Genomic DNA, 19,637 nt, shown 5'->3' with positions numbered 1-19,637 from the left:
TCAAAGACCCTGAAAAGTCTTTCCCTGTGTGACCGCTCCCCATCCTCGGAGGCTCGCGTCCGTGGTAACCAGGATCCAGTCCTGAATCCCGAACCTGCGACCCTCCAGCAGGTGAGCACTTTGCAACCACCACAGGAGGGACACTCTGGTTCCTGGGGACAGAGTTATTTTCCGATGTAAATGCAGATGGGACCCGGACCACTTGTCCAGAAGGTCCCATTGAAAAGTCCTCGCATGGAACCTTCCGAAGGGAATGGCCTCGTAGGCCGCCACCATTTTCCCCAGAACTCGAGTGCATTGGTGAACTGACACCCTTTTCGGTTTTAGCAGTTCTCTGACCATGTTCTGGATGTCTTGGGCTTTCTCTATTGGAAGGAAGACCTTCATTTGTTCCGTATCCAGTATCATACCTAGGAACGGCAGTCGAATTGTCGGAATCAACTGTGACTTCGGTAGATTTAGAATCCAACCGTGTTGCTGGAGCACTCTCAGAGAGAGCGCCACACTGCTCAGCAATTTCTCTCTTGATCTCGCTTTTATCAGGAGATCGTCCAAGTATGGGATAATTGTGACTCCATGCTTGCGCAGGACCACCATAATTTCCGCCATTATCTTGGTGAAAATCCTCGGGGCCGTGGAAAGTCCAAAAGGCAACGTCTGAAATTGGTAATGACAATCCTGTACAGCGAATCTCAGGTATTCCTGATGGGGGGCATATATGGGGACATGAACGTACGCATCCTTTATGTCCAGAGACACCATAAACTCCCCCTCCTCCATGTTGGCTATTATTGCTCTGAGAGATTCCATTTTGAATTTGAATCTTTTTATGTACAGGTTTAGGGATTTCAGATTCAAAATCGGTCTGACCGTACCGTCCGGTTTCGGGACCACAAATAGGGTTGAATAGTAACCTCTTCCCTGCTGGTGCAGGGGAACCTTGATTATCACTTGCTGTATACACAGCGTTTGAATTGCAGCTAACACTACATCCCTTTCCAATGTGGAAGCTGGTAGGGCCGATTTGAAAAATCGGTGCGGGTGCACCTCCTCGAATTCCAATTTGTAACCCTGGGAAACTATTTCCAACACCCAGGGATTCAGGTCCGAATTGACCCAGACCTGACTGAAAAGTCGAAGACGTGCCCCCACCGGTGCGGACTCCCTCAGGGGAGTCCCAGCGTCATGCTGTGGGTTTTGGAGCAGCCGGGGAGGACTTTTGTTCCTGGGCACCTGCCGAAGCAGGTGCTCTCTTGCCTCTGCCCTTACCTCTGGCGAGGAAAGAGGATCCCCGACCTCTTTTGGACTTGTGCGACCGAAAGGACTGCATCTGATAGGTTGTTGCTTTCTTTTGCTGTTGGGGAATATATGGTAAAAAATTTGATTTACCTGCTGTAGCTGTAGAAACCAGGTCCGTCAGCCCATCCCCAAACAATACATCACCCTTAAAGGGTAGTACTTCCATATGTTTTTTGGAATCCGCATCACCCGTCCATTGGCGAGTCCATAAGGATCTTCTCACCGAGATAGACATGGCATTGGCCCTAGAAGTTAGCAATCCAATGTCCCTTTGAGCATCCCTCATAAATAAGACTGCGTCTTTTATATGGGCTAGAGTTAGGAATATAGTATCCTTATCCATAGTATCAAATTGATCTGTCAGCTCATCTGTCCAAGCTGTAATTGCGCTACACACCCATGCCGACGCAATCGTCGGTCTTAACACAGCACCCATATGAGAATAAATACCCTTTAAAGTAGTTTCTTGCCTGCGATCTGCAGGGTCCTTAAGGGCCGCTGTGTCAGGAGACGGTAGCGCCACTTTCTTGGACAAGCGCGTCAGGGCCTTGTCCACAGTGGGGGGTGATTCCCAAATCTCCCTGTCCTGCTTAGGGAAAGGGTATGCCATAAAAATTCTTTTGGGGATCTGCGGTCTCTTATCCGGAGCCTCCCAAGCTTTTCCAAAGAACTCATTTAATTCATGAGATGTGGGAAAATTAATAATCTGTTTCTTTTCCTTAAACATGTGTACCCTTGTGTCGGGAACCGAGGGTTCATCTACAATATGCAACACATCCCTTATTGCCACAATCATACACTGAATGGTTTTAGTCACCCTAGGGTGCAATTTTACTTCGTCATAGTCGACACTGGAATCAGAATCCGTGTCGGTAGTAGTGTCTTGTGTTAAGGGACGCTTTTGAGACCCCGACGGGCCCTGTGAGTCGGTCCAATCTGAGGATTGACCGCCTGATGTCCCCCCTAAACCAGCCTTATCAAGCCTTTTATGTAAAGATGCCACACTTGCATGCAACGTATGCCACATGTCCATCCAATCTGGAGTCGGCACAACCGACGGGGACACACCACTCATTTGCTCCACCTCCTCCTTGGAGAAGCCTTCCGCCTCAGACATGTCGACACACACGTACAGACACCCCACACACACAGGGAGTTACCTATAAGGGGACAAAACCCCAACCAGGCCCTTAGGAGAGACAGAGAGATAGAGTATGCCAGCACACACTCAGCGCTTAAAAACACTGGAATATATGACCAGATAGCGCTGTTATATGTATATAATTGTAATCTCCACTCACTGCGTCGCCAAAGTGCCCCCCTCCTCTTTTTTCCAGCCTGTGAAGCTCAGCAGGGGAGAGAACAGGGAGCCAGCGTTTCCTCATGCAGTCTCTGTGGAGAAAATGGCGCTGGTTAGTGCTGAGGATCAAGCCCCGCCCACCCGATGGCGTCTTCGGTCCCATCAACTTTCTATAGAAAAATGGCGGGGGTTACCGGATTTACTGTGCCACAGCCTAATCCATGCTTATCAATGCCAAATATGAGGAATATTGCTGCCCAGGGCGCCCCCCCCCTGCGCCCTGCACCCTTCAGTGCCTGCTTGTGTGTGTGTGACTGGGAGCAATGGCGCGCAGCTTACCGCTGCGCGCTTACCTCATGAAGATCTGATGTCTTCTGCCGCCTGAAGTCTTCTTTGCCTTCTCATACTCACCCGGCTTCTATATTCGGCATCTCTGAGGAGGACGGCGGCGCGGCTCCGGGACGAACCCCAGGTGAGACCTGTGTTCCGACTCCCTCTGGAGCTAATGGTGTCCAGTAGCCTTAGGAGCAGTGCCCAACTTAACAAGCCAGCTCTGCTTCTCTCTCCTCGGTCCCACGATGCAGGGAGCCTGTTGCCAACAGGACTCCCTGAAAATAAAAAACCTAACAAAATTATTTTTCCACAGAAAACTCTGAAGAGCTCTCTGCAGTGCACCCATTCTCCTCTGGGCACAAGATCTAACTGAGGTCTGGAGGAGGGGCATAGAGGGAGGAGCCAGTGCACACCCATAGTCAAAGTTCTTTTTAGGTGCCCTATCTCCTGCGGAGCCCGTCTATACCCCATGGTCCTTACGGAGTCCCCAGCATCCTCTAGGGCGTAAGAGAAAGACTGAATACTTGGACTTTATCATCTGGTTGTTTGATTGTATTTTCCGGGACGCCCGGTCATCTATTATACTTATGCACTTTTTGTCCTTTTTATCCATTGCCTGTATTTGTTTGTATATATGATTGTTATTAAACACAGTGTCACACTACCTCTCGCCTGTTCAATATTTAATTGGAGAATTTAAAGGAGCCTGGAGCTGGGGGCAGATTGACGTGGAATGGAATTAGGACTGAATATGATCATGGTCTACTCCTTTGAATGTGAATTGTCTAGTTTATCTAGCAGACCATCTTATCTGATATGAGTTTCTACATAGATGTACTACTTGTGAAAATATATTTTATTACAGAGTCCCGCTATGAAGACTTTGGTTGCTGTGTTTTGAGTATCTCCATAGGGCTTTGTACAAAAGTCAGTGAGTACAGGGCAAGATCAGGCCTTGAGGGAAGTAAGTTCAGCTGCTGTAGTTTGCCTTTCTATACAGCTGCAATGGCTACTCGCCCCCCTCAAATTTAACTGAATAGACCCCCTAGTTGGCATATAAAGGCCACAAAACAGAAGTGATTACTCAATTGATAAGTAGTTAAAAATTATCTACATTTTAATTTACTTTTTATTGAAACTTCAAGTCAAGTATATTGAAATTATCTGGACTGAAAACCAAGCTGAGCACACTTACCTGAAGCTTTATCTCCACACACCACACACAGGTCCACTACTGGTTTATTTAAATTCTGTTCTATACACTGAGCGTCTGATAATATCTGTAACAATAATAATAATAATAATAATAATAATAATAATAATAATTGTATATAATGAACAGAGGCACTTCCACAAATACAGAAAGTTCTTTAACAGTAAAGTGTTATGCAATGCCATTTTGATTAGTAATTTAAAAAAAACCATAAATACATGTGGGTTGCATACCAGTCGGCAGCATTACTTTATTCCAATCTCAAGTTACAATGTATACAATGTCATTTGCTATGTAGGCAATGTAATTGTGTGTGGAATTAAAATGTTCTCATCTCATTTTGCTTTCCTAGATGTACTCAAAATCTTACATTTTGTCAGAAACTATACATCAAATTACCATTCAGCTACAGTCATCTATATATTTTATATATGCTGCAAATACGTACATTAAAATAGTAGAACATTTGAAACTTAGTGAACTGTAAAAATAATAAACATGTAAGCACATATTGATATGTGGTAGAAGAAAGAAGAAATACCTGGTCTCATCATTTCCATGAATATCAAAACAGCGATATTGACAGATCTTGTATGGATGCAGTAAGTAATATTATAAGTCACAGTAAAATACTGCATTATTGCGCACACAAATAGTATATGCAATAATAATGACAGTGTTTTATTAAAATACGCATGTGAAAAGTTAAAACCTAGTTGCACAGGTTCAGGCATAACAGAAGAAAAATCTAGGCCAAGTTACCTGAATGTGCTGTGCAGAAACCTCAGGGTTTGAGAAGAATATCTGGTTGACACCCGCTGCATCGGGAGTTGTTAGATAAACCTTGCCCTGGCTATGGTCTTGCCTAGCAAGGATCACTTTACTTGGAGATGAGCCATCATTGTTTGTCAAGAAGAACCGTTTGCTTGCACCACTCTGATCAACTGTTGTTACGATTTGGATCTTCTGATCAGTCTGCTGATCTGTGACAAACTAAAGACGTATATGAAGTATAATTATACTGGCTACTGACAATCTGCACAAAATAAAGTATTTCAAGTTCTTTCTTGTTAAGCAAAAGCTCTGTAAATAAATATGATCACATGCTGCTGTATTACAACAGATGTGCACAGTGTTTGTGCTCAAAAGCTAAAGAATTATGTATTTTACCCGATACACATTTAAGTTTAACTTACAAAATACAGGAAATACTTGAGTAAATGAGGAATAGAAAATAAGATTTTACTCACCGGTAAATCTATTTCTCGTAGTCCGTAGTGGATGCTGGGAACTCCGTAAGGACCATGGGGAATAGACGGGCTCCGCAGGAGACTGGGCACTCTAAAAGAAAGATTAGGTACTATCTGGTGTGCACTGGCTCCTCCCTCTATGCCCCTCCTCCAGACCTCAGTTAGGATACTGTGCCCGGAAGAGCTGACACAATAAGGAAGGATTTTGAATCCCGGGTAAGACTCATACCAGCCACACCAATCACACCGTATAACTTGTGATACTATACCCAGTTAACAGTATGAAAAATAACTGAGCCTCTCAACAGATGGCTCAACAATAACCCTTTAGTTAGGCAATAACTATATACAAGTATTGCAGACAATCCGCACTTGGGATGGGCGCCCAGCATCCACTACGGACTACGAGAAATAGATTTACTGGTGAGTAAAATCTTATTTTCTCTGACGTCCTAGTGGATGCTGGGAACTCCGTAAGGACCATGGGGATTATACCAAAGCTCCCAAACGGGCGGGAGAGTGCGGATGACTCTGCAGCACCGAATGAGAGAACTCAAGGTCCTCCTCAGCCAGGGTATCAAATTTGTAGAATTTAGCAAACGTGTTTGCCCCTGACCAAGTTGCAGCTCGGCAAAGTTGTAAAGCCGAGACCCCTCGGGCAGCCACCCAAGATGAGCCCACTTTCCTTGTGGAATGGGCTTTTACTGATTTAGGATGCGGCAATCCAGCCGCAGAATGCGCCAGCTGAATTGTGCTACAAATCCAGCGAGCAATAGTCTGCTTAGAAGCAGGAGCACCTAGTTTGTTGGGTGCATACAGGATAAAAAGCGAGTCAGTTTTCCTGACTCCAGCCGTCCTGGAAACATAAATTTTCAAGGCCCTGACTACGTCCAGTAACTTGGAATCTTCCAAGTCCCTAGTAGCCGCAGGCACTACAATAGGTTGGTTCAAGTGAAAAGCTGATACCACCTTAGGGAGAAACTGGGGACGAGTCCTCAATTCTGCCCTATCCATATGGAAAATCAGATAAGGGCTTTTACATGACAAAGCCGCCAATTCTGACACACGCCTGGCCGAAGCCAAGGCCAATAACATGACCACTTTCCACGTGAGATATTTCAGATCCACAGTTTTAAGTGGCTCAAACCAATGTGATTTCAGGAAACTCAACACCACGTTGAGATCCCAAGGTGCCACAGGAGGCACAAAAGGGGGCTGAATATGTAGCACACCCTTTACAAATGTCTGAACTTCAGGCAGTGAAGCCAGTTCTTTCTGGAAGAAAATCGACAGAGCCGAAATCTGGACCTTAATGGAACCCAATTTTAGGCCCATAGTCACTCCTGACTGTAGGAAGTGCAGAAAACGACCCAGCTGAAATTCCTCAGTAGGGGCCTTCCAGGCCTCACACCACGCAACATATTTTCGCCAAATACGGTGATAATGGTTTGCGGTTACTTTTTTTCTAGCTTTTATCAGAGTAGGAATGACTTCCTCCGGAATACCCTTTTCCTTTAGGATCCGGAATTCAACCGCCATGCCGTCAAACGCAGCCGCGGTAAGTCTTGGAACAGACAGGGCCCCTGCTGTAGCAGATCCTGTCTGAGCGGTAGAGGCCATGGGTCCTCTGATATCATTTCTTGAAGTTCTGGGTACCAAGCTCTTCTTGGCCAATCCGGAACCACGAGTATCGTTCTTACTCCTCGCCTTCTTATAATTCTCAGTACCTTTGGTATGAGAGGCAGAGGAGTGAACACATAAACCGACTGGTACACCCACGGTGTCACTAGAGCGTCCACAGCTATCGCCTGAGGGTCCCTTGACCTGGCGCAATATATCTTTAGCTTTTTGTTGAGACGGGACGCCATCATGTCCACCTGTGGCCTTTCCCAACGGTTTACCAACAGTTGGAAGACTTCTGGATGAAGTCCCCACTCTCCCGGGTGTAGGTCGTGTCTGCTGAGGAAGTCTGCTTCCCAGTTGTCCACTCCCGGAATGAACACTGCTGACAGTGCTAAGACGTGATTTTCCGCCCATCGGAGAATCCTTGTGGCTTCTGCCATCCTGCTTCTTGTGCCGCCCAGTCGGTTTACATGGGCGACTGCCGTGATGTTGTCTGATTGGATCAGTACCGGCTGGTTTTGAAGCAGGGGCCTTGCCTGACTTAGGGCATTGTAAATGGCCCTCAGTTCCAGAATATTTATGTGTAGGGACGACTCCTGACTTGACCAAAGTCCTTGGAAATTTCTTCCCTGTGTGACTGCCCCCCAGCCTCGAAGGCTGGCATCCGTGGTCACCAGGACCCAGTCCTGTATGCCGAATCTGCGGCCCTCTAGAAGATGAGCACTCTGCAGCCACCACAGCAGAGACACCCTGGTCCTTGGAGACAGGGTTATCAGCCGATGCATCTGAAGATGCGATCCCGACCACTTGTCCAAGAGGTCCCACTGAAAGGTTCTTGCATGGAACCTGCCGAATGGAATTGCTTCGTATGAAGCTACCATTTTTCCGAGGACTAGGGTGCAGTGATGCACCGATACCTGTTTTGGTTTTAGGAGGTCTCTGACTAGAGATGACAGCTCCTTGGCTTTCTCCTGCGGGAGAAACACTTTTTTCTGTTCTGTGTCCAGAACCATCCCCAGGAACAGTAGGCGTGTGGAAGGAACCAGCTGTGACTGTGGAATGTTTAGAATCCATCCGTGCTGTTGTAGCACCTCCCGAGATAGTGCTACTCCGACCAACAACTGCTCCTTGGACCTCGCCTTTATAAAGAGATCGTCCAAGTACGGGATAATTAAAACTCCCTTTTTTCGAAGGAGTATCATCATTTCTGCCATTACCTTGGTAAACACCCTCGGTGCCGTGGACAGTCCAAACGGCAGTGTCTGGAATTGGTAATGGCAATCCTGTACCACAAATCTGAGGTACTCCTGGTGAGGATGGTAAATGGGGACATGCAGGTAAGCATCCTTGATGTCCAGGGATACCATGTAATCCCCCTCGTCCAGGCTTGCAATAACCGCCCTGAGCGATTCCATCTTGAACTTGAATTTTTTTTATGTATGTGTTCAAGGATTTCAAATATAAAAGGGTTTTAACCGAACCGTCCGGTTTCGGTACCACAAACAGTGTGGAATAGTAACCCCGTCCTTGTTGAAGTAGGGGCACCTTGACTATCACCTGCTGGGAATACAGCTTGTGAATTGCCTCTAGCACAGCCTCCCTGCCCGAGGGAGTTGTCGGCAAGGCAGATTTGAGGAAACGGCGGGGGGGAGGCGCCTTGAAATTCCAGCTTGTACCCCTGAGATACTACTTGAAGGATCCAGGGATCCACCTGTGAGCGAGCCCACTGATCGCTGAAATTTTTGAGGCGGCCCCCCACCGTACCTGGCTCCGCCTGTGGAGCCCCACCGTCATGCGGCGGACTTGGAAGAAGCTGGGGAGGACTTTTGTTTCTGGGAACCTGCTGTTTGTTGCAGCTTTTTTCCCCTACCTCTGCCTCTGGACAGAAAGGACCCGCCTTTTCCCCCGCCTGTTTTTCTGGGGTCAAAAGGACTGTACCTGATAATACGGCGCTTTCTTAGGCTGTGAGGGGACATGGGGCAAAAATGCTGACTTCCCAGCTGTTGCTGTGGAAACTAGGTCTGAGAGACCATCCTCGAATAACTCCTCACCCTTATAAGGCAAAACTTCCATGTGCCTTTTCGAATCTGCATCCCCTGTCTACTGCCGAGTCCATAAGCCTCTCCTAGCAGAGATGGACAGAGCACTTATTTTAGATGCCAGTCGGCAGATCTCCCTCTGTGCATCTCTCATGTATAAGACTGAGTCTTTTATATGCTCTACGGTTAGCAGAATAGTGTCCCGGTCTAGGGCGTCAATATTTTCCGACAGGGAATCTGACCACGCAGCTGCAGCACTGCACATCCATGCTGAAGCAATCGCTGGTCTCAGTATAATGCCTGAGTGTGTATAAACAGACTTCAGGATCGCCTCCTGCTTTCTATCAGCAGGCTCCTTTAGGGCGGCCGTATCCGGAGATGGTAGTGCCACCTTTTTTGACAAGCGTGTGAGCGCTTTATCCACCCTAGGGGGTGTTTCCAAACGTGACCTATCCTCTGGCGAGAAAGGGAACGCCATTAGTAACTTTTTAGAAATTACCAATTTTTTATCGGGGGAAGCCCACGCTTCTTCACACACTTCATTTAATTCCTCAGATGGGGGAAAAACTATTGGTAGTTTTTTCTCCCCAAACATAATACCCTTTTTTTAGGTACCTGGGTTTATATCAGAAATGTGTAATACCTCTTTCATTGCCTCAATCATGCAACGAATGGCCCTAGTGGACATTAAATTAGACTCTTCGTCGTCGACACTGGTATCAGTATCCGTGTCGACATCTGTGTCTGCCATCTGAGGTAGCGGGCGCTTTAGAGCCCCTGATGGCCTTTGAGTCGTCTGGGCAGGCACGAGCTGAGAAGCCGGCTGTCCCGCATTTGGCATGTCGTCAAATTTTTTATGTAAGGAGTCGACACTTGCACGTAATTCCTTCCATAAGTCCATCCACTCAGGTGTCTGCCCCGCAGGGGGTGACATCACATTTATAGGCATCTGCTTTGCCTCCACATAAGCCTCCTCATCAAACATGTCGACACAGCCGTACCGACACACACAGGGAATGCTCTGACAGAGGACAGGACCCCACAAAAAGCCCTTTGGGGAGACAGAGAGAGAGTATGCCAGCACACACCAGAGCGCTATATAATACAGGGACTAACTGAATTATATCCCCTTATAGCTGCTATAATTTATATACTGCGCCTAAATTTAGTGCCCCCCCTCTCTTTTTTACCCTTCTGTAGTGCAGACTGCAGGGGAGAGCCAGGGAGTTTCCTTCCAGCGGAGCTGTGAGGGAGAAATGGCGCCAGTGTGCTGAGGGAGATAGCTCCGCCCCTTTTTCGGCTGACTATTCTCCCGCTTTTTTATGGAATCTGGCAGGGGTATTTATCACATATATAGCCTCTGGGGCTATATATTGTGATTATTTTGCCAGCCAAGGTCTAATTATTGCTGCTCAGGGCGCCCCCCCCCCCCCCCCCCCAGCGCCCTGCACCCATCAGTGACCGGAGTGTGAGGTGTACAAGAGGAGCAATGGCGCACAGCTGCAGTGCTGTGCGCTACCTTGGTGAAGACTGAAGTCTTCTGCCGCCGATTTTTCCGGACCTCTTCTAGCTTCTGGCTCTGTAAGGGGGACGGCGGCGCGGCTCCGGGAACGAACACCAAGGACGGGTCCTGCGGTCGATCCCTCTGGAGCTAATGGTGTCCAGTAGCCTAAGAAGCCCAAGCTAGCTGCAAGCAGGTAGGTTCGCTTCTTCTCCCCTTAGTCCCTCGCTGCAGTGAGCCTATTGCCAGCAGGTCTCACTGTAAAATAAAAAACCTAAAAATATAACTTTCTTTCTAGGAGCTCAGGAGAGCCCCTAGTGTGCATCCAGCTCGGCCGGGCACAGAAATCTAACTGAGGTCTGGAGGAGGGGCATAGAGGGAGGAGCCAGTGCACACCAGATAGTACCTAATCTTTCTTTTAGAGTGCCCAGTCTCCTGCGGAGCCCGTCTATTCCCCATGGTCCTTACGGAGTTCCCAGCATCCACTAGGACGTCAGAGAAATATATATTAATTCAATTAGCGGCGGGTTTACTCCCACGCTAATTGCCATGCTGGAGGTATTCAATTAGCGGTGAATACCTAGCGAGCAAGTCTCCACAGATGGACTGAACCTTCCAGGAAAAGTCAGAGAAAACCCCACAAAATTGGGTCGTGAGGAAGCTGGATACCAAATCTAACCAGTGAAACGCGTTGAGCCATCATCATTCACCACCCATTTGGATTTATATTACACATTGAGCCACTTCTGGAACTTTGGTCTCCATACCAGTACCATCACTGGACATCTGTTCCATCAATTGGAATCACATTGCAGCACACTTTCCAGTCTATCCCTCCAGCTAATCAAATGGACTTTCCCTAAAGCGGATGCACCATCGAGTGATCACCTACACTCCAGTCTGGTAACTATTACTGCATTATAGTGACTGTACCTGATTTGATTGGAAGATGCCCTATCCAAATATATTGGAGCCATATAATCCATTTAAAAGTGGACTCACAATCCACACATACATATGTATCAGGTGGTGTACACTTCTTTATTGAGTGTGCTCTATACCCTTCATGTTTTATTGAATGTATTTTATGGAAAACAATTTATTAATTCTTTTATAAAACAAACCATCCCACTTGCAGAGTTTATTATTTAGCTGATCAATTGACTCATCTCATTGATGAGGTACATAATCTGTACGTGTTACTGTGCATGCAGTATTTGTTTGGCGAGCTGACGGGGTCCCCAGTAACTGCACTTCAGTGTCAACTACTAGGTGGGAGAACTAAAACACTGACTCAAATTATTATTTAGGCAATACAGGTTTGGAACGCTGAGCACAAAAGTTTAGATGATGTGGGTCTTGACGCAAAAATGTACTTTTAAAGAGCAAACAAAAAAACATATACTTTTTTATTGCAAACGGAAACAGGACAAATCTCATACAGGTATTAAAATAGAAAACTGTACAATGTACATTGTCCAAGTATTTTGTGCTAAATTTAGCACAGCTGCGACCATCTTCCCAGACATGCGGGGGGGACACCTAGCACAGGGCTAGTCCGCCCCGCATGTCAATCCGCCCCTTCCCCCGCACAAGTACAAAAGCATCGCACAGCGGCGATGCTCTTGAACTTGAAGAGTAACTCCCGGCTCCTGCGGCTGGCCGGGAGTTACTCGCCGCTGCCCCAAGTCGCAGCGGCTGCGTGTGACGTCACACAGCCGCTGCGGTTCGCCCCCCCGCATGGCCCGGCCACACCTGCATTGGCCGGACCGCGCCCCGAAAACGGCGGTGAAATGCTGCCGTGCCGCCCCCTCCCGCTTCTGCCTGTCAATCAGGCAGAGGCGATCGCTAGGTAACTGCGATTGCTGCAAACTGCATGCGCAGTTCCGACCTGATCGCTGCAAACAACTGCAGCGTGCAATAGGGTCGGAATCACTCCAATTATGTGGAAGGAATGGAGGAAGGGAAGGGATCAAACCTAATAAATAAGATTTTACTTACCGATAAATCTATTTCTCGTAGTCCGTAGTGGATGCTGGGACTCCGTCAGGACCATGGGAATAGCGGCTCCGCAGGAGACAGGGCACAAAATTTAAAAGTTTGACCACTAGGTGGTGTGTACTGGCTCCTCCCCCTATGACCCTCCTCCAAGCCTCAGTTAGGATACTGTGCCCGGACGAGCGTACACAATAAGGAAGGATTTTGAATCCCGGGTAAGACTCATAATAGCCACACCAATCACACCGTACAACTTGTGATCTGAACCCAGTTAACAGTATGACAAACGTAGGAGCCTCTGAACAGACGGCTCACAACAATAACAACCCGATTTTTTTTGTAACAATAACTATGTACAAGTAATGCAGACAATCCGCACTTGGGATGGGCGCCCAGCATCCACTACGGACTACGAGAAATAGATTTATCGGTAAGTAAAATCTTATTTTCTCTGACGTCCTAGTGGATGCTGGGACTCCGTCAGGACCATGGGGATTATACCAAAGCTCCCAAACGGGCGGGAGAGTGCGGATGACTCTGCAGCACGGAATGAGAGAACTCCAGGTCCTCCTTAGCCAGGGTATCAAATTTGTAGAATTTTACAAACGTGTTCTCCCCTGACCACGTAGCTGCTCGGCAGAGTTGTAATGCCGAGACCCCTCGGGCAGCCACCCAAGATGAGCCCACCTTCCTTGTGGAATGGGCCTTGACAGATTTAGGCTGTGGCAGGCCTGCCACAGAATGTGCAAGTTGAATTGTGCTACAAATCCAACGAGCAATCGTCTGCTTAGAAGCAGGAGCACCCAGCTTGTTGGGTGCATACAGTATAAACAGCGAGTCAGATTTTCTGACTCCAGCCGTCCTTGAAATATATATTTTCAATGCTCTGACAACGTCCAGCAACTTGGAATCCTCCAAATCGCTAGTAGCCGCAGGCACCACAATAGGCTGGTTCAGGTGAAACGCTGAAACCACCTTAGGCAGAAAGTGAGGACGCGTCCGCAGTTCTGCCCTGTCCGAATGGAAAATCAGATATGGGCTTTTATACGATAAAGCCGCCAATTCTGACACTCTCCTGGCTGAAGCCAGGGCCAGTAGCATGGTTACTTTCCATGTAAGATATTTCAAATCCACCGATTTGAGTGGCTCAAACCAATGGGATTTGAGAAAAACCAAAACTACATTAAGGTCCCACGGTGCCACTGGGGGCACAACCGGGGGCTGTATATGTAGTACTCCTTTTACAAAAGTCTGGACTTCAGGAACTGAAGCCAATTCTTTCTGGAAGAAAATCGACAGGGCCGAAATTTGAACCTTAATGGACCCTAATTTGAGGCCCATAGACAATCCTGTTTGCAGGAAATGTAGGAATCGACCCAGTTGAAATTCCTCCGTCGGGGCCTTCCTGGCCTCACACCACGCAACATATTTTCTCCAAATGCGGTGATAATGTTGTGCAGTCACCTCCTTCCTGGCTTTTACCAGGGTAGGGATGACCTCTTCCGGAATGCCTTTTTCCCTTAGGATTCGGCGTTCAACCGCCATGCCGTCAAACGCAGCCGCGGTAAGTCTTGGAATAGACACGGTCCCTGCTGAAGCAGGTCCCGTCTTAGAGGTAGAGGCCACGGATCTTCCGTGAGCATCTCCTGAAGTTCCGGGTACCAAGTTCTTCTTGGCCAATCCGGAGCCACGAGTATCGTTCTTACTCCCCTTTGCCGTATAATTCTCAGTACTTTTGGTATGAGAGGCAGAGGAGGAAACACATACACTGACTGGTACACCCATGGTGTTACCAGAGCGTCTACAGCTATTGCCTGAGGGTCTCTTGACCTGGCGCAATACCTGTCCAGTTTTTTGTTGAGGCGGGACGCCATCATGTCCACCATTGGTCTTTCCCAATGGACCACAATCATGTGGAAGACTTCTGGATGAAGTCCCCACTCTCCCGGGTGCAGATCGTGTCTGCTGAGGAAGTCTGCTTCCCAGTTGTCCACTCCCGGGATGAACACAGCTGACAGTGCTAACACATGATTTTCTGCCCAGCGGAGAATCCTTGCAGCTTCTGCCATTGCCCTCCTGCTTCTTGTGCCGCCCTGTCTGTTTACGTGGGCGACTGCCGTGATGTTGTCCGACTGAATCAACACCGGCTGACCCTGAAGCAGAGGTTTTGCCAGGCTTAGAGCATTGTAGATTGCTCTTAGCTCCAGTAAATTTATGTGAAGAGACGTCTCCAGGCTTGACCACACGCCCTGGAAGTTTCTTCCCTGTGTGACCGCTCCCCAGCCTCTCAGGCTGGCATCCGTGGTCACTAGGACCCAGTTCTGTATGCCGAATCTGCGGCCCTCTAACAGATGAGCACTCTGCAACCACCATAGCAGAGACACTCTTGTCCTTGTGGACAATTTTATCCGCTGATGCATCTGCAGATGCGATCCGGACCATTTGTCCAGCAGATCCCACTGAAAAGTTCGTGCATGGAATCTGCCGAATGGAATCGCTTCGTAAGAAGCTACCATTTTTCCCAGGACTCTTGTGCATTGATGCACAGATACTTTTCCTGGTTTTAGGAGGTTCCTGACTAGATCGGATAACTCCCTGGCTTTCTCCTCCGGAAGAAATACCTTTTTCTGAACAGTGTCCAGAATCATCCCTAGGAACAACAGACGTGTCGTCGGGATCAGTTGGGATTTTGGAAAATTCAGAATCCACCCGTGTTGTTGGAGCACTACTTGGGTTAGTGCTACTCCGACCTCCAGCTGTTCTCTGGATCTTGCCCTTATCAGGAGATCGTCCAAGTAAGGGATAATTAAGACGCCTTCTCTTCGAAGAAGGATCATCATTTCGGCCATTACCTTGGTAAAGACCCGGGGTGCCATGGACAATCCAAACGGCAGCGTCTGAAACTGATAATGACAGTTTTGGACCACGAACCTGAGGTACCCTTGGTGTGAAGGACAAATTGGAACATGAAGGTAAGCATCCTTGATGTCCAAGGACACCATAAAATCCCCTTCTTCCAGATTCGCTATCACTGCTCTGAGTGACTCCATCTTGAACTTGAATTTTTGTATGTACAGGTTCAGAGATTTTAGATTTAGAATCGGTCTTACCGAGCCGTCCGGCTTCGGTACCACAAATAGCGTGGAGTAATACCCCTGTCCCTGTTGTAGGAGGGGTACCTTGACTATCACCTGCTGAGAATACAGCTTGTGAATGGCCTCCAATACCGTCGCCCTGTCGGAGGGAGACGTTGGCAAAGCAGACTTTAGGAAACGGCGAGGAGGGGACTTCTCGAATTCCAACCTGTAACCCTGAGATACTACCTGCAGGATCCAGGGGTCCACCTGCGAGTGAGCCCACTGTGCGCTGAAATGTTTGAGGCAACCCCCCACCGCCCCTGAGTCTGCTTGTAAGGTCCCAGCGTCATGCTGACGCCTTTGTAGAAGCCGGGGAGGGCTTCTGCTCCTGGGAAGGAGCTGCTTGTTGCAGTCTCTTACCCTTTCCTTTGCCTCGGGGCAAATAGGAATGTCCTTTTGCTCGTTTGTTCTTATAGGAACGAAAGGACTGTGGCTGAAAAGCCTGCGGCTTTTTCTGCTGGGAGGTGACCTGGGGTAAAAAGGTGGATTTTCCGGCCGTTGCCGTGGCCACCAGATCCGATAGACCGACCCCAAATAATTCCTCCCCCTTATACGGCAATACTTCCATATGTCGTTTGGAATCCGCATCACCTGACTACTGGCGCGTCCATAAACTTCTTCTGGCAGATATGGACATCGCACTTACTCTTGATGCCAGAGTGCAAATATCTCTCTGTGCATCTCGCATATAAAGAAATGCATCCTTTAACTGCTCTATAGTCAGTAAAATACTGTCCCTATCCAGGGTATCAATATTTTCAGACAGTGACTCCGACCAAGCCACGCCAGCACTGCACATCCAGGCTGAGGCGATTGCTGGTCTCAGTATAACACCCGTATGTGTGTATATACTTTTTAATGTATTCTCCAGCCTCCTATCAGCTGGATCCTTGAGGGCGGCCGTATCAGGAGACGGTAACGCCACTTGCTTTGATAAGCGTGTGAGCGCCTTATCCACCCTAGGAGGTGTTTCCCAGCGCGCCCTAACCTCTGGCGGGAAAGGGTATAATGCCAATAACTTCTTTGAAATTAGCAGTTTTCTATCTGGGGTAACCCACGCTTCATCACACACTTCATTCAGTTCCTCTGATTCAGAAAAAACTATCGGTAGTTTTTTCACACCCCACATAATACCCCTTTTTGTGGTACTTGCAGTATCAGAGATATGCAAAGCCTCCTTCATTGCCGTGATCATATAACGTGTGGCCCTACTGGAAAATACGTTTGTTTCTTCACCGTCGACACTGGATTCAGTGTCAGTGTCTGGGTCTGTGTCGACCGACTGAGGTAAAGGGCGTTTTACAGCCCCTGACGGTGTCTGAGACGCCTGGACAGGTACTAACTGGTTTGCCGGCTGTCTCATGTCGTCAACCGACTTTTGTAGCGTGCTGACACTATCCCGTAATTCCATAAACAAAGCCATCCATTCTGGTGTCGACTCCCTAGGGGGTGACATCACCATTACAGGCAATTGCTCCGCCTCCACGCCAACATCGTCCTCATACATGTCGACACACACGTACCGACACACAGCAGACACACAGGGAATGCTCTGATAGAAGACAGGACCCCACTAGCCCTTTGGGGAGACAGAGGGAGAGTTTGCCAGCACACACCCAAGCGCTATAAATATATATAGGGACAACCTTAATAAGTGTGTTCCCTTTATAGCAGCTCAAATATTATAAATATCGCCAATAAGTGCCCCCCCTCTCTGTTTTTACCCTGTTTCTGTAGTGCAGTGCAGGGGAGAGTCCTGGGAGCCTTCCTCGCAGCGGAGCTGGGCAGGAAAATAGCGCTGTGTGCTGAGGAGAATAGGCCCCGCCCCCTTTTCGGCGGGCTTCTTCTCCCGGTTTTTTTGGAACCTGGCAGGGGTTAAATACATCCATATAGCCCCAGGGGCTATATGTGATATATTTTAGCCAGAATAGGTATATTACATTGCTGCCCAGGGCGCCCCCCCCAGCGCCCTGCACCCTCAGTGACCGCTGGTGTGAAGTGTGCGGAGAGCAATGGCGCACAGCTGCAGTGCTGTGCGCTACCTCATGAAGACTGAGACGTCTTCTGCCGCCGGTTTCTGGACCTCTTCTCTATTCGGCATCTGCAAGGGGGTCGGCGGCGCGGCTCCGGTGACCCATCCAGGCTGTACCTGTGATCGTCCCTCTGGAGCTAGTGTCCAGTAGCCTAAGAAGCAAATCCATCCTGCACGCAGGTGAGTTCACTTCTTCTCCCCTAAGTCCCTCGTTGCAGTGAGCCTGTTGCCAGCAGGACTCACTGAAAATAAAAAACCTAACAAACTTTTTCTAAGCAGCTCTTTAGGAGAGCCACCTAGATTGCACCCTGCTCGGACGGGCACAAAAACCTAACTGAGGCTTGGAGGAGGGTCATAGGGGGAGGAGCCAGTACACACCACCTAGTGGTCAAACTTTTAAATTTTGTGCCCTGTCTCCTGCGGAGCCGCTATTCCCATGGTCCTGACGGAGTCCCAGCATCCACTAGGACGTCAGAGAAATAATAATAAATGGGGAGGAAGAACATGAAAGTCCGAGAATAGGACTGGAGGAAAAAAGATAAATAAATCACTCACAGAAAAAGACTAGGGGGTAAATTTCCTGAGCGATGGCTTGTCTGCGTAGTTTAAGCAGGAAATTTAAAATGGTTGACCCCGAGGAATCATACCATTACGAACAATTACACTGTGTCGAGCTGTTACAAATCAAGATTTGTTTAATGTATGGGAGGAGAGGAGTCCCAATTTGTTTGTCTCCCTGTTCCAGATGTGATAAGTAGAGATCATTGATGTGTTCCACTTCTCAGCATCCCTTTCCATTGGGATTTCTCCTCTTTTTATATTTATTTACATGCTGTAATGTAATTACATGTAACCGTGGATGCATCCAAATAGGTTTGGAAGCAAATGATTGTTTAAGATAGCGGAGTAGACTTTAGTCTTAAGTGTCTTAAGTGACCTGGGCCCCCCAAAGCCTTAATCCAGCACTGTGTTCAGGGTGCACATGCAGTCGCACAGGGGGACCATGTCGCCATCAGCAGATGAACCAGACTGGGCCCAGGTAATTAGTACCCCCACCCCTTTACCATCTCGGGCCCCTGGAGAGAATGTGTGTCTGGGTTCTGTTGGGGTGGGGTGTTAGTAGTGAATGTGAGCAGAGGGGAGGGGGGGGGGGGGGGTAGCAACAAGTATCTCTGGGCTCATAGTACGAACTTATGCCCCTGCATGGACGCCCAAGTAAAAAAACAACAACTGTACTGAAGGAAATGCTGGAGAAGGGTCTGAGACATCTGTTATTTCCAGTGATGTAGCGTCAAGACAGGGAACTTTTTGAAGAACAGTGTCACATTCCCTATAACAAATCCTAGTAGATCCTGTACCAAGTTACTATGTAACAATTATGGCTGCTACCAAGACAAGCTTGTTCCTTAACGCACCTGTATACGTTGAGGAATGGAAACACCGGATTCTGATGGTATGAGCTGTATCCTTTGGGAGCTTCCATCCATCAATGCTGTATGAGTTCCTTCTGTCTGTGAGCGAGAAAGCTAAGAATACATCAAAGCATTACTTATTGGATTTTCTTTTTATTTCTAATAGCTACCAATTTATTTTATACCCCCTGCACAAGACTACACAAAAAATGACAAAACAATTCTGCATTTAAGATGCAGTTCCAATGCAAAGTAAGAACAAACTTATCAAATGAGGGGTGTGATACAGAAGATAGACATTAAAAAGATAGGCAGTCATTAGGTCTACACCATATGGTTGACAGCCAAAAGGTCAACAGTGTCAAAAGATCAACACAAAAATTATTGATGTTTTAGTGTTATTTTGTGTTTTTTACCCAAATTTGTTGAAATGTGTCCCCTCGCTTCACTAGCCACGCTTTTGGCTTGGTGGCTCACTCCACTTCGCTTGGCTCGCCACA

At 47.8% G+C, this 19,637-nt stretch overlaps 1 protein-coding gene across 4 annotated transcripts in view; it reads right to left on the bottom strand.

Moving 5' to 3' along the window:
- The window catches only part of NR2C1 (nuclear receptor subfamily 2 group C member 1), a 172,460-nt gene that overhangs the window by 101,471 nt on the left and 51,352 nt on the right, over nt 1–19,637 (bottom strand). For 3 of the 4 annotated variants that reach the window (XM_063927603.1, XM_063927606.1, XM_063927604.1), the window contains exons 3-5: nt 19,141–19,251; nt 4,908–5,138; nt 4,128–4,212 (exon numbers count right to left, since the gene is read on the bottom strand). In XM_063927603.1, the coding sequence (XP_063783673.1) occupies nt 4,128–4,212; nt 4,908–5,138; nt 19,141–19,251 (427 nt within the window). The remainder of the gene's footprint in view (nt 1–4,127; nt 4,213–4,907; nt 5,139–19,140; nt 19,252–19,637) is intronic. The other variant, XM_063927605.1, reaches the window with a different exon arrangement.

This window comes from Pseudophryne corroboree, chromosome 6 (genome assembly GCF_028390025.1).
Source record: "Pseudophryne corroboree isolate aPseCor3 chromosome 6, aPseCor3.hap2, whole genome shotgun sequence".
NCBI classification, from domain to species: domain Eukaryota; kingdom Metazoa; phylum Chordata; class Amphibia; order Anura; family Myobatrachidae; genus Pseudophryne; species Pseudophryne corroboree.
Note: the sequence above shows the minus strand (reverse complement) of the source record. Positions and strands in the feature narration are given on the sequence as shown.